This window comes from Schistocerca gregaria, chromosome 5 (assembly GCF_023897955.1).
Source record: "Schistocerca gregaria isolate iqSchGreg1 chromosome 5, iqSchGreg1.2, whole genome shotgun sequence".
Lineage (NCBI taxonomy): Eukaryota > Metazoa > Arthropoda > Insecta > Orthoptera > Acrididae > Schistocerca > Schistocerca gregaria.
In genome coordinates this window covers 283011490-283027619 of record NC_064924.1, presented here as the reverse complement: position 1 = coordinate 283027619, position 16130 = coordinate 283011490, and the positions used below count along the sequence as shown (strand labels likewise).

General features: G+C 44.0%; 1 protein-coding gene across 1 annotated transcript in view; it reads right to left on the bottom strand.

Annotated features, from left to right (window-relative positions):
* Nucleotides 1–11268, bottom strand: part of LOC126272293 (uncharacterized) — a 432354-nt gene extending 421086 nt beyond the window's left edge. Inside the window, exon 1 of the mRNA XM_049975057.1 lies at nt 9804–11268. Within this exon, the coding sequence (XP_049831014.1) occupies nt 9804–9970 (167 nt within the window). The 5' untranslated portion in view covers nt 9971–11268. The remainder of the gene's footprint in view (nt 1–9803) is intronic.
* Nucleotides 11269–16130: the final 4862 nt, after the last annotated feature.

The window sequence follows — 16130 nt, the reverse complement described above, 5'->3', positions numbered from 1 at the left end:
CCACAATTTAGCCTCGTAACATAGCGTACACTACTCAGTTTCAGTTACGTCCTCACTAGCACTGCTAACAATGATGCAGTATTCATCTCGAGGCCTTGACAATAGTTGGTCTGTCATGTCTGTTAGCACAACGTTCGAGGTTTTTACACGATGTGACGAAGATAACGATGGATGTGTCTTTTGTCACAAAATTACGTAACATATTTGCTCATGTCACCTCTGTATTTACAAGAATTTCTCATTAAATAATTGCTTTGTGAGGTAGAAGATTCACTAGCTTCTCAAGTGTTTCTGTCGTATGGAATGGTAAATCTAGCCGTTATTAGAAATTACAATGGTTCTTACTGATTTCAGTCATCGGTCAATCATGCCTTCTATTATGGATGTGCGTATCAATTTCTATTTCGTGTTGCTTTCCGGTTCAGTCTTAAATACGTGATACAAGCAACTCTCATATTTATACGATTGTCAAGAGTAATATTTGATGAAGTATGCCCTATACAGAGGTAGGTTTTACTGATACCAGCCTGATAATCTGTTACCTAAACGTGAACGATTTGACATGCTCCTAAGACTGACAAAAAAGTTCACCAGGTAACACATCGAATGACAAGATGATGTATAAAGACACTCTGACATAAAAAGTGAAGGACACGGATATGCCGCATACTCGTGTAAGACAGCGCTATCAGCATCTTTCAAAGGAGCCTAATAGTGGCTTTCAGTTTCGCCATCTGTTCCAGTGCGGATCTGTGAGGCGTTCGAATGTGATAGTGTAACCGATGTTGGACAGCTTAGTGCAGGAATACTCGTCGTCAAGGCTCTAGTTGTTTACTTCTGACGACTACAAGGGAGGATCGCATCATTGTGCACCAAGCACATCTAATCCCCTCACTTCTGCGTCTTCAAGAATAAGTAATCGATTCGCTGCAACATCCTGTGCCATCCAGCACCGCCGGCCATTGTGGCCGAGCGGTTCTAGGCGCTTCAGTCCTGAACCGCGCTGATACTACACTCGGAGGTTCGAATCCTGCCTCGGCATGGATGTGCGTGATGTCCTTAGGTTAGATAGGTTTAAGTAGTTCTAAGTCTAGGGGACTGATGACCTCAAATGTTAAGCTATTACTTTTGAATTCGTTCGGATTGTTAATAACAAATTTCACAAGCGAATATATATATATTGTGAGGCTACAGGTGAAGATCTCCAGCAATTACTCTGATTACACTCTTTTGTGTAATGAACACTCTTGTACTCAATGATGAGTTACCCCAGAATATGATGCCATACGAAAGCAGAGAATGAAAATAGGCGTGGTAAGCTAATTTACTGAGATGTATATCGCAAAACTTTGCAGTGACCCTGCCGGCCGGCGTGGACGAGCGGTTCTAGGCGCTACAGTCTGGAACCGCGCGACCGCTACCGTCGCAGGTTCGAATCCTGCCTCGGTCATGGATGTGTGTGATGTCCTTATGTTAGCTAGGTTTAAGTAGTTCTACGTTCTAGGGGACTGATGACCTCAGGTGTTAAGTCCCATAGTGCTCAGACCCATTTTGCAATGATCCTAATGGAATAAGTAGCTAAACTCAGACGTTTCAGCAGATCTTCAGTGTGTTTTTTCCAGTTCAACCCCTCATCAATGCATACACCTAGACATTTGGAATATTCTACCTTAGCTACCGATTTCTGATCGAAGTCTATATAGATACCGTATATAAATATTTGTCGTGATTTTTTTGTGCAGAGATAACAGTCAATGTCTAAAGTATTGTCCTTCAAAAATACTACTCAAATCTGGACCGAATACCGAGTTTAGTTTTGTTATTAGAGACTATAATAATTTATCAAGTGAGTTACAAATGAGAATTTCTGACCCTCTTCACGTACCAGAATAACGTGTAAAGAAGTTAATCAGCTTCAAATCTAGGTATTAACATTCAGATGAAAGAAGAACGAATATTAATTGGGGATTGAATGTCTCATACAAGAAATAAATTATATTAAACTGGTAATATTTGCGATCGTTAGAATAAAAAAAACGCCATCCACGTTGTAGACTGTCAGTGCCGTCACGTCGTTAGTTTTTGGCGGTCACACATTTAAGAATTAATATATTTCGGGTCGGGAAGGAACCTTTCGTTGTGAAGACAGTACCAACATACGTCACCACACTGAATTAAACCGTGATAGTGATTATTTATTTATATGGATGGTCAACCGCAGCTCCATCGACAAATCTTCAAAGGTTGTTGCAGAATACTTCTCAGCGTTTTGTCATCAGGGACCCAAGGTCTTAGGCGGCTCGTTACAGAGTTATTGCAGTTCGTTTGTTTTCTTGCCCCAATCAGCTGTATACCTGAAGTACTCTGCAAACAGAGTATAGCAGTGCTGATGCCGACGGTATGCGCTGTCGTCAATGGAAATAAACTTATTCCATTCACTCACGGTGACAACAGTAATTCTGTATGAATGCAGAGTCTCGCGGCGATAACATTGAATAAAATGTTCTCGGGTTTCCAACCGCGTCAATTGGTATTTTGCCCCACTCTTACGTCCTCCTATTTAGTGTACAAAGGCCAGTATTACGATCAGACAAACGGCGTAGCAATGGGTAGCCCGTTGGCCTCAGCTGTTGCAAAACCTCTCATGCGCCATTGAAGCCGAAGTGTTTCTTTCGATACGTTGACGACACGTTCGTCATTTGGCCACACGAACGCGAGAAACTAGACGAGATTTTGGAACACCTCAATGCTATCAACAGTAATATCCAGTTCACCATGGAGGTGGAAAAAGATAATGCATTGCACTTCCTCGACGTCCTTGTCCACCGTAAACGAGATGGGTGCCTTGGCCACACACAGCGTCTACAGAAAAACCACCTACACAGACCAGTACCTGCACGGTATCAGCCATTATCATCCAGCACAGAAGCGCACAGTATTGCAAACATTGGTGCATCGTGCAAGAGTAATATCAGACGACGATAACCTGCCCCATGAACTGAGCCACCTACGCAAGGGAAGTGATTTCTGGGAAATATCACATTAAGACCACCGACGAAGAGCAGGAAAATAAGCTTGCTTTGCTGCCATTCTGTGGCTCTGTGTCGGGCAAGATAAGCCGCCTGTTGAAAAGACACAAGATCAAATCCATCTTCAGGCCCCCAACGAAAATCCGTCAATTACTGAGACCATTTAAAGACGCAGCAGGTCTCGGAACACCTGGAGTCTACGAAATACCTTGTGAGTGTGGCCAGAAGTACATCGGACAATCAGTGCGCACTGTGGAACAACGCAGGAAAGAACATGAGAGGTATTGTCGCCTACGCTATCCAGAGAAATCTGCGTTAGCTGAGCATGCGTTAGAAAGCTCTTAAATGTGAAGTTTGACGATACCTCTGTCGTGGCTCGCACTAACGGCTTCTGGGACAGTTTAATAAAGGAAGCTATTGAAATAAAAATTACCGCAAACACCCTACATCTACATCTACATGACTACTCTGCAATTCACATATAAGTGCTTGGCAGAGGGTCCATCGAACCACAATCATACTATCTCTCTACTATTCCACTCCCGAACAGCGAGCGGGAAAAACGAACACCTAAACCTTTCTGTTCGAGCTCTGATTTCTCTTATTTTATTTTGATGATCATTCCTACCTATGTAGGTTGGGCTCAACAAAATATTTTCGAATTCGGAAGAGAAAGTTGGTGACTGAAATTTCGTAAAAAGGTCTCGCCGCGACGAAAAACGTCTATGCTGTAATGACTTACATCCCAACTCGTGTATCATATCTGCCACACTCTCTCCCCTATAACGCGATAATACAAAACGAGCTGCCCTTTTTCACCCTTTCGACGTCCTCCGTCAATCCCACCTGGTAAGGATCCCACACCGCGCAGCAATATTCTAACAGAAGATGAACGAGTGTAGTGTAAGCTGTCTCTTTAGTGGACTTGTTGCATCTTCTAAGTGTCCTGCCAATGAAACGCAACCTTTGGCTCGCCTTCCAGACAATATTATCTATGTGGTCCTTCCAACTGAAGTTGTTCGTAATTTTAACACCCAGGTACTTGGTTGAATTGACAGCCTTGAGACTTGTACTATTTATCGAGTAATCGAATTCCAACGGATTTCTTTTGGAACTCATGAGGATCATCTCACACTTTTCGTTATTTAGCGTCAACTACCACCTGACACACCATACAGCAATATTTTCTAAATCGCTTTGCAGCTGATACTGGTCTTCGGATGACCTTACTAGACGGTAAATTACAGCATCATCTGCGAACAGTCTAAGAGAACTGCTCAGATTGTCAGCCAGGTCATTTATATAGATCAGGAACAGTAGAGGTCCCAAGACGCTTCCCTGGGAACACCTGATATCACTTCAGTTTTACTCGATGATTTGCCGTCTATTACTACGAACTGCGACCTTCCTGACAGGAAATCACGAATCCAGTCGCACAACTGAGACGATACCCCATAGCTCCGCAGCTTGATTAGAAGTCGCTTATGAGGAACGGTGTCAAAAGCTTTCCGGAAATCTAGAAATACGGAATCAACTTGAGATCCCCTGTCATTAGCGGCCATTACTTCGTGCGAATAAAGAGCTAGGTGCGTTGCACAAGAGCGATGTCTTCTGAAGCCATGCTGATTACGTGTCAATAGATCGTTCCCTTCGAGGTGATTCATAATGTTTGAATACAGTATATGCTCCAAAACACTACTGCAAACCGACGTCAATGATATAGGTCTGTAGTTAAATGGATTACTCCTACTACCCTTCTTGAACACTGGTGCGACCTGCGCAATTTTCCAATCTGTAGGTACAGATCTATCGGTGAGCGAGCGGTTGTATATGAGTGCTAAGTAGGGAGCTATAGTATCAGCGTAATCTGAAAGGAACCTAATCGGTATACAATCTGGACCTGAAGACTTGCCCATATCAAGCGATTTGAGTTGCTACGCAACCCCTAAGGTATCTACTTCTAAGAAACTCATGCTAGCAGATGTTCGTGTTTCAAATTCTGGAATATAGAGACGGTGGCTTGCAGCTCAACGCTGCGTGGGATTCAGTGATCGCGCGGCTGAAGAGGGCACATCGAACGCCGACTCAAAACATGCCCATATATGGCAATGTGACGGAAATCAGTGACGTCACAGCCGACAGTTAGCGCATATAAGGGCGCACCAACAGCCCACTGGCAGTCATAACACTTGACAATGGCCAAGGAGTGCTTGGCCGAAAACCCGTGTAGTTTTAAGCAATTCACGTGGTTGGAAACCCGAGAACATTTTATTCGACGATAATGCTCACTTTACTCTTCGCCTTTAAGTCTGCCTTCAGTACTACAGTGTTGTGTCTCTGCTTTGTTTTTCCAGTAGTGTTAATTGTATTTTAAGAGTGGCACACAGCGGTATGGATAGGTTTGCTTGAGAAGAGTTGAGCGATATGCACTTGGTGTTTGGTTTCACAGAGTACAGCGGACGAGTGGCAGGACGTTCGCTATGTTGAGCTGGTCTCGCAACCACGGCAGACACGTCAGAGTTCTTTTGTATCTGTATACCAGCACCTAGGAGAAACAGGATGTGCTGCACGTTATGATGATCGCTCAAAACAGTATTTTTCATTGTTATTACGGTATTTGCACAGAAACTATCCGGTCCGCTGCGTGGTATAAGTCAAATAAGGACATTATTATAATAATGTAACGAGACCAAAGAGCTGCTTTATTTGATCATATTGTCCATTACTACAGACCCATTTCGGCATGATTAACATCTTCAGGTTATCTGGGAAAATCACATGATTTGATATAAATTTGAAAAATTTTAAGTAGATACTTTAATGCTTTGTTACGTATATCAGCTGGTCTTGATGTCCATCTGACATCGAGTCTCATTTTCTTTCAAACTGTTGCATAAGTTTGCTCCTTTGATGCTGCTGGATCTGTAGTAGACGTTAAACTTTTTATTTTGAAGCAGTTTTTCATGTCACTGTCGAATTATAATAGTTTATTTCACACGAGTAATATAATGTAGTGGAAATAACAAAATTATGACCTAGAGAATACCAAAAAAGAAAACAGTCGGTAACCATGGAACATCGCTGATTCAATTGTCAATACACCAAACGTCATTATAAAACCGACTTCCATAGTTATACATCTACATACGTAACTGCTCCAACAAAATGTTTAATATCTACTATAGCTCCAACAACATCAAAGGAGTAAACTTACACAATAGTGTAACAGCAACTGAGACACTGATGACATTTGCGAATCAAGACCACCTAAAGTATGTAAAAGTCCCTAATTTTATAATGCGTTAAACATCTAATTACAATTTTGAAAAATTGTACCAAATTATGTAATTTTCATAGATGACCTGAATATAGCAGTCATGCTGAAATAGGTCTAGAACAATAAACAATATAATCAAGCACAGAAGCGTCTTTTGTCTCATAACATAATATAATAATGTTCTTAGAATCATATGTACGTTATTTCTCAGTATCGAGACTGGAGACCGGGGTCCACTATACGTAAATTCTCTGAAGATATCCTTGAACAACCTCTGGAAGTTTGTCGGTGGAGCTCTGGTTCACCCTGCATTAATTAGTGGTTCTGTGTACATATGACATGCGCGCTATAGGATACTACAGTACGTGTTTCACGATTATTTTTATGATTAAAGTGCACAATATATCAAAAAGAATCATCCGACCTAAAAAATCATAATTATTGTGTTATTTGAGATAAGTGCGTGAACGATGTACTGTTGGAAAGAGCAAACTGTCGAGTTTTACATGGTTGTTGCTAGGTAGCAGCAGTGTGCGCCCACTGTTCTAGTAAAAATGGTGTCGGGACAACAGAAAGCGTTTTATGTTCTTCGCTTTGCGCAGTGCGTGTCAGTAATAACTGTTCAGCGTGACTTTCGTACTAGGTATGGAGTGGAACCTCCTGCAGCACAGAACATTAGAGGATGGCATGAACAATTCCGAGAAACAGGTTGTTTGTGTAACGGCAAATCGCCGGGCCCTTCCCGACTGGCTGACACAGACATCTAACGCATCCGTCATAGTTTCACAAACAGTCCACGGAAATCCGTTCGCCGTGCAGCTCGCCAGCTCATCATGCCCCCGATGTCGATCCGGCTTGTGTTGCGTCGACATTTATACTTGAAACAACACAAAATTCAGCTACTGCAAGCTCTTCGTGAAAGTGACAAACTACAACGATTTCTGTAATTTCGTTCTTGGCAAGATAGTGGATGACAGTTTTCTTCCACGCTTAGTCATTAATGACGAGGTAACATTCCATTGAAATGGAAAGGTGAACCGTCATAATTTGAGTATATGCGGTACGGAACAACGACATAAAGCTGTACCACATGAGAGGGACTCTCCAAAATTTAATATGTTTTTTGCAATTCGACGGGAAAGTGTGTATGGTCCACTTTTCTTTGCCGAGAACACTGTACATATCTCGATATGCTTGAGAACTTCCTTTTTCCAGAGTTGCAGACTGATTCAAGGGACTTAATTTACCAAGAGGATGGGGAACCGCCACACTGGCATCTGGAAGTGCGGGAATTTTCAAATCAAACGCCGGCCGTTGTGACCGAGCGGTTCTAGGCGCTTCAGTCCGGAACAGCGCAGCTGCTACGGTCGCAGGTTCGAATCCTACCTCAGGCATTGATGTGTGTGATGTTCTTAGGTTAGTTTGGATTAAGTAGTTCTAAGTCTAGAAGACTGATGACCTCAGATGTTAAGTCCCACAGTGCCTAGAGCCATTTTTTAAATCAAAGGATTACTGAACGATGGATCGATCGCACTGGGCCAAATTATTCAGCCTTATATTAATGGTCTCCAAGGTCACCGGACCTGAATGTATGTGATTATTTCTTATGGGGTCCGGGCGGCTCCCTCCGTCGTAGGTTCGAGTCCTCCCTTTGGGCCGGCCTAAGTGGACGAGCGGTTCTAGGCGCTACAGTGTGGAGCCGCGGGACCGCTACGGTCGCAGGTTCGAATCCTGCCTCGGGCATGGATGTGTGTGATGTCCCTAGGTTACTAAGTTTTAATTATTTCTAAGTTCTGGGGGACTGATGACCTCAGCAGTGAAGTCCCATAGTGCTCAGAGCCATTTGAACCATTTGAACATCCCTCCGACATGTGTGTGGATGTGCGTAAGTTAGTTTAAGTTAGATTAAGTAGTGTGTAAGCTTAGGGACCGATGACCTCAGCAGTTTGGTCCCATAAGACCTTACCACAAATTTCCAATTTTTCTTGTGGGGGTTTATAAATGACTCTGTTTATGTGCCTCCGTTACCAACAACAATGAATGAACTAAGACATCGCGTAACAGTAGCTGTGGAAGCTGTGACTGAAGACGTGGTCACTGCAGTTTGGGAACAATTTGAACACCGCGTTGACATATGCCGTGTATCTCAAGGGGTGGAGGGGGAGAGGGCGTACTTGTAAGTAGGCTGTTTAGGTTTTTATGTTGGTAACACCACGTAGCGCTCTGTATGAAAATCACTGACTGTGCTGTGTGCAGTCTGTGGCTGATTTGCATTCTTGGAATATTTGCTATTGTAGTGTTGGGCAGCTGGATGTGAACAGCGCGTAGCGTTGCGCAGTTGGAGGTGAACCGCCAGCAGTGGTGGATGTGGGGAGAGAGATGGCAGAGTTTTGAGAGCGGACGATCTGGACGTGTGTCCGGCAGAGAAACGAAATTTGTAAGACTGGATATCATGAACTGATATATATATGATGACTTTTGAACACTATTAAGGTAAATACATTGTTTGTTCTCTATCAAAATCTTTCATTTGCTAACTACGCCTATCAGTAGTTCAAATGGTTCAAATGGCTTTGAGTACTATGGGAGTTAACTTCTGAGGTCAACAGTTCCCTAGAACTTAGAACTAATTAAACCTAACTAACCTAAGGACATCACACGCATCCATGCCCGAAGGAGAATTCGAACCTGCGACCGTTGCGGTCACGCGGTTCCAGACTGTAGCGCCTAGAACCGCTCGGCCACTCCGGCCGGCCTTATCAGTAGTTAGTGCCTTCAGTAGTCAGAATCTTTTATTAAGCTGGGGGTTTTGGCGCTCTCTGTATTGCAGTAGTTCGAGTAACGGAGATTTTTATGAGGTAAGTGATTCATGGAAGGTATAGGTTATTGTTAGTCACGGCCATTCTTTTGTAGGGATTATTCAAGGTAAGATAGCGTTGCGCTAAAAACATTGTGTGTCAGTTTAGTGATGAACAGAATAAGTAAAGAGAGAACTGTCTGAGTAATTTCAGCTCTGCTCAGCTGTTCGAAAATCAAATAACGTAAGGGTTTACCAGCACAGTAATTCATAAAATTTTTCTAAGGGGATGTTTCATACTGAACCTATGAAAAGGTATGAAAAAAAACTGAGCGTACTTGCCAAGTCAGATGTGTATATTAATAACGCTGTGACATGTCATAGTGATAGTACCACCAAATAAATGTCTGTAGAACGTGCGTCGATCGTAAGCCCGAGGAAAGCCCGAGATTTCCCAAGCTGTGACGTCAACTACTCGAACAGTACGAGTCGTTACTCAAGCTCAACAGTACAGTAGAGATATAGCAACAAGGACGTACGACGTACACAAGTACTAAGGTGAAGTCAACCGAAGCGCCAGCTTCTTCGAAACAATGAGATGGTTTGTCCGGCGCTCACGAGGAGAATGCGTTTCTGAGTCGGTGCCGCGTTATCTTGCGCAAGCTGTGCAAGCAGCGAGCGAGTGCGGCAGCGTACGCACCCTCCGAGCAGCACGTTGACGTTCCCGTGAACTCCTGCGTGCGCCGAGGCGGCGGGCGGCATTCCGTGGGCCCTCGCGTCTGGGGACCCCGGTGGGGCCGTCGCTCCGGGCCCGGACACCAGCGACAGGGAAGCCGCTCCCTGCTGCTGCTGCTGCTGCGACGACATGCGCCTCACACCGTCCTCACCCCGAAGTCTCCACTCTCCCACGCCAGTGTCTCTCCAACGGGACACTTCCTCCGTGTACAGACCATGCACTCTGCCCACTTACAGAGTCGAACTTATTCACTATATGGTGCTACTTTACGTCACTCACGAGTCAACAGACCTTATCACCTGAGCCGAACTGTCCCACGGACTTCCTAAGTCACTGAGTCAAGGACTTCTCCTAGCTACAAAGTCCAAGCTAATAACGACCTCCCACTGTCAGTAGCAAACTTTATATCTCAGAGGTGTCACTGGCAATTTTAGATCTCGATGCAGCTTCTCACATCTAACAACTACCTGTCTCGGCCCTTGTGCCGCACTGTCCCACAGACTTCCCCAACTGGACAATCAAGAAGCTTGCAGCAGCTACAACAGCCAGATCACAATCGCCCTAGGCACACATAAAGGTTCCAGCTCTCATCCATCAGCGATGGTCCGTATAGTTCGTCTATTTGCAACGTCCAAGCTGTACACGACGCGTTATCGCCTGCGGCCGACCGTACGCTGCAGTGGCGTCGCTGACAACTGTTGCTTGCGGACGGCACACGGCACCAGGAGCCTGATAACTGCCTCTGTCCTCTTATCGTACCGTACCACGCACTTAACACAGTTGGGAAATCAATAAGCGCCCAGCGCGAGTTCACTCTCTCCCGAACCGTGCGGGAAGAATGTCTACCGTTCACTCCAGTTTAGTCTGCGCCACAGTATCGTGCTACACCACCGATTCATCCAGTTGTCGGATCGAGAAGCGTCCAGCGGTCCCAACAGCCGCAAACAGGTAGGTGGCACACAAATTCGGTACAGCTGAACACTCCTGGTACAGTTTCTGTCCTCTGCTCCATACTGTACGACACGCACCTACGCCTTTCGATGATCAAGATACACAGCTCCTCCAACAACCACTTCACACACGATCCCTAACGTAGAGGTAGGTCGCGCACTACTTGCTCCAGCTGAAAACTCCTGGTCCAGTTTGTGTCCACCGACTTAGGCAGATGGACAAGCAAGAAAGCTCACACCCACGCTAGGCAGAAAAGTAAGTCGCCAAGATGCAGATCATCGTGCAGTCACTTCCGCATGAGTACTGTCCCGCGATTGGAATAATGCGCTGGGAACAGCTCTTGTGACACCATACCCTCAAAACACAGACAAGCGGGCCCCGTGAACATCCCTGCACTAACGCTGCGTCCGGCCCGCTGCTTATGTAACCATTTTGCCGGCAGCAGAGAGCGACGGATCAGCTCGGCGACTGCAAGACGCGGCTGTGTCGCGCGCGCGTGCCGCGTGCAGACTGTGGCGGTCGAAGCCCGGCGTGGCGTGGCGTGGCGTGTTGTCGGCTGCCGTGGCGTGGCGTGCTGTCTGCGACTGCGCCCTGCCCACGCCGCCTCGCCGCCCCCGCCACCCCCCGCGCCGGCAATCTCGTTAAACTCATCTCTCCTCCCCCGCTCCCCTCTCGTTGTGCTCGCATAGTGGTCGTGACTGTCCAGGGGTGTGGCGCGCCTAAGAGATTACGCTGATGGAAGAGTCGCCGCTGTCGTCGTCCTTGTCAACAGCCAGGCAAAGCGGCAAGATTTACTTGCCACCGAACGAATGTTCGTTTAAAACGAATCTGTCTTTCACACTCTCACTATGTTGATAGTCTGAAACCCCAAATATACAAAAGTATGGTTTAAAATTTTTTATTTAAATCAAACCATTACCAATTTCAGATTTCCTACAAATCAGTATTCAGACTGTCGATCGCTGTTTCATTGGCCCAAAACGACCGGTTTCGGGCAGTCTCGTCCTTCTTCAGATCTACTCTCGTAGCTACAGAGCAACCAGTCTTGCGTAAACACTAACAGTCTCGCTGTCATACACTATATACTCGTATGACGTTGTTGTTTTTGTGGTCTTCAGTCCAGAGACTGGTTTGATGCAGTTCTCCATGCTACTCTATCCTGTGCAAGCTTCTTCATCTCTCAGTACTTAGTGCAACCTACATCCTTATGAATCTGCTTAGTGTATTCATCTCCTGGTCTCCCTCTACGATTTTTACCCTCCACGCTGCCCTCCAGTACTTAATTGGTGATCCCTTGATGCCTCAGAATATGTCCTACCAACCGATCCCTTCTTCTAGTCAAGTTGTGCCACAAATTTCTCTTCTACTCAATTCTATTCAGTACCTCCTCATTAGTTATGTTATCTACCCATCTAATCTTCAGCATTCTTCTGCAGCACCACATTTCGAAAGCTTCTATTCTCTTCTTGTCTAAATTATTTATCGTCCATGTTTCACTACCATACATGGCTACACTCCATACAAATACTTTCAGAAACGATTTCCTAACACTTAAATCTATAATCGCTGTTAAAGCTGCATGCCCTCGGGAAAAATTACGGCTGTAGTTTCCCCTTGCTTTCAGATCCGTTCGCAGTACCAGCACAGCAAGACTGTTTTGGTTAGTGTTACAAGGCCAGATCAGTCAATCATCCAGACTGTTGCCCCTGCAACTACTGAAAAGGCTGCTCCCCTCTTCAGGAACCACACGTTTGTCTGGCCTCTCAACAGATACCCCTCCGTTGTGGTTGCCCCTACGGTACGGCTATCTGTATCGCTGAGGCACGCAAGCCTCCTCACCAACGCCAAGGACCACAGTTCATGGAGGAGGGAGGGGGGGGGGGATATGACGTATACTGAACTATACAGGATGTCCCAGGACGAAATACCAATACCGAGGGATAGGCGAGAAACTATCATTAAAGCAAAAACTCCAGCAAGCATGTGCTTTTTATATGCATATCTTAATAGCTATGAACATCTCTTGATCGTCGATAATGTCAAAGAAATTCTTCTGCTCCGAGCTCTTTGTTTTCCATGTTCTGAAAGGTGGTAGTAGAAACCAAAACAAGTAAAAGTGTCGGGTAAACATGCGCTCCAAAAGTGCATACCTAAAGAGCTGCTAGCACCTCCTCATCTTCGCTAATGTGAAAAACATCTAATGAACATTTTGTGTTAGCAGAAGAGCCAACACCGTGTTACGAGTGGAGGCCGAAATGCACGCGTTTTAGCTCAAGCAGGCTAGCGTGAGGAGGGAAGAACTATACTGACGCCAGGTCTGGAACATGACAAGGAATGAGAATTCAGAAAGTGGACGTAATTAGTTTGATACTTAACTTTAATCCATTAATGATGAACGTCGCTCTTGACGGTACATGATTCACAATATTACCTGTTCAGAATACGTTCTTGAAGTAATTATAGTAACTGAATATGACGCCTTGCTAGGTCGTAGCAAATGACTAGCTGAAGGCTATGCTAAACTGTCGTCTCTGCAAATGAGAGCGTATGTAGACAGTGAACCATCGCTAGCAAAGTCGGCTGTCTAACTGAGGGGAGTGCTAGGGAGTCTTTTTAGACTAGACCTGTCGTGTGGCGGCGCTCGGTCTGCAATCACATAGCGGCGACACGCAGGCCCGACGTATACTAACGGACCGCGGCCGATTTAAAGGCTACCACCTAGCAAGTGTGGTGTCTGGCGGTGACACCACAGAACAAGTCCTCATAGCTCTGAAGGTATGCACTTTAGAGCCCATGAATACTAGAATTTTTTTTCCATGTTTTTGCCCGTACTACCTCCAGTCAAAATATGGAAAGCAAAGAGCTTGCAGTGGAATAGATTTGTATCACAGTGTCGAAGACGTAGAAGTTCTGGCAGCTGTTAAAGTATGCATGTCAGAGCTCATGTTTACTAGAATTTTTTGTTTTGAATGATCGGTTCTGTCATATCCCTGAATATTGACCATTCCTCCTTGGACACCAGGTGTGTGTCAATGAAACTGACAGCGTTTCCATTAAGAGTGAGTACTCTGTAACTACGAGAAACGATCTGAAGAAGAGTGAGTCTGCCCGAAACCGGTCGTTTTGAGGTAATGAAACAGCGACTGAAAGTCTGAAAAAAAGTATATTTTCAATAAATCTGGTCTCTCCCTACCGATAAATACGTCTAGTTTTGACGTCCTCAGGCGGCTCTCATAGACTTCCTTGCTGTCCCACGGGGGCCCCGTTTTGTCTTCGCCATTGCTTTTGTACACTAAATAAACAAAAATGTTTTCGTTCCATATTTATAAAACTTTCATTTAGATATAAACACTCCATTCGCTAGTAACCAGTTAGTCGATTTCTCTCCCTTCGTACCTTTTTGGCGTTATCAGTATACATCAAAATAAAACACTGTCGTGCTTACAGCTTATGACGATCCACACAGGAGCATGGGGAAAAGCAACATGTGGTGGCTTCCCTAATAAGAGTTTTCAACAACACAGTGTGCACCGGCACAACTGTCACGTATGTGAAATCCATATGCTGATAAGTTCATTGACATGCAACCTATTTCATTTTGAAGACAAGTAGCACGCCGTGTATGTTTTCACTTACGTATGCTGACACGGTAGGAAGACCCACGTAAGGGTTGCACATTCTTTCATTTTATGTGTGGACTCCACATCTGCGATACTAGTCTCTGTAACTACACTGTTGCTCTAAACTTACGGATGAAACCAACTTTCGCATGCTGTCTCACGGTGAAGTAATATAGCTCGATAAAACTGGGACCTTGCACAGAAAGAACTACTACAGTATAGTACAGAAGGTAGCTGAAGGAAGTACGAGGTGAGACGAACAGAAACGACAGTTTTATTCAAGGACAATAATTACACTGAAGTCACCGCGATTTATGAAGGTCCTCTGGACATTACAAAAGGTGCATAGCTTTTGAAATGTAGTGTTACAGAAGAATGATGATGATTAGATGATTGGAACGAATAACTAATGAAGAGATCTTTTTATGTATGGGTCAACAGTCTTTTGTCAATTACTTCAAAGAAGTCATTTTTCTAGGTAAGATGATCCTTTATTTTGAAATAAATATTTTATTTCTTTATTTAGTAATTAATTAATTATACTCCCTTGGGGATTATCAATTTACATAATAACAACAATACTATTGACTCGTTGAAACCCTCAGTATGGAAGCCATTACAGTTGATTTCTCTCCACACGTCTGTGTGGAATATAGCATCCTGTAAGTACAACAATCATTATTGTGGTGTACTTTGATAATTAGCTAATTATTAAGAAATGTAATATAGTTTTATTTCAAAATAAATGAACAACTTTCCCAGGAAAATGACTATGGACCGATACATAAAGAAGATCTCATTAATTATTTAATCGTCTGCATTCTTCTGTAGATCACATTCCAAAAACTTGTATTTCCTTCTTGTCTATGCAGTTTTTCGTGCCCGTGGCTCTTCCTTACAAACTACACTCGACACAGATTCTTTCAGAACGGACATACTACCCCACAAATTTATGTTAGACATTAACATACTTCTCTTCCTCAAAAACGAAATTTTGCTATTGCTAGTCTGCATTTTATATCCTTTTCGCTTCTGTCGTCATTAGTTCTTTAGGAGCACAAATTCCATAACCCATCTATTATTTTCAGGGCCTCATTTTGTAATCTAATCCCCTCAGTACCGCCTGATTTAAATCAACTACATTATACGAGTACTGATGTGTATGACTTCATAGACAAAGATAAGAAGAGGTGGGCTTTCATTCTAGGAAAGATGAACAGGAGCAGAATTGATTAGCGAACAGTTTAACACAACAAACAAAAGATTTACTTAACTTGTATTTCTCCAAGATGGCTGCTGATATGTCGATAGGGTGGTATCGATATATGACACCACACGTGTAACCACTGTTCTACTTTTTTCGATGTTCACAACATCATTGAAAGACACTAGTTACTCCATTCAAATCAATCTGCCAAGCACTTTCCCCTCTCTGGCAGAATTGCAATAACATTTGCAGATATTAAAGTTTTTATTTCTTCTCCCTAAACCTTTAGTCCTTTTTCAGATCTCTCCTTGATTTTGTTTATCGCTTGCTCTATGTCCAGACTGAATGACATTACAGGTAGGTTTTACAATACTGTCTCACTCCATTCCTCACTGCTTCTTTCCTTACGCGTTTATCGACTCTAATAACTGTAGTTACGATTCTGTGCAACTAATGCAGAATGAAACATGTAAGATAAATTACCTTAAATATACCCCGAACTATTACATGTAG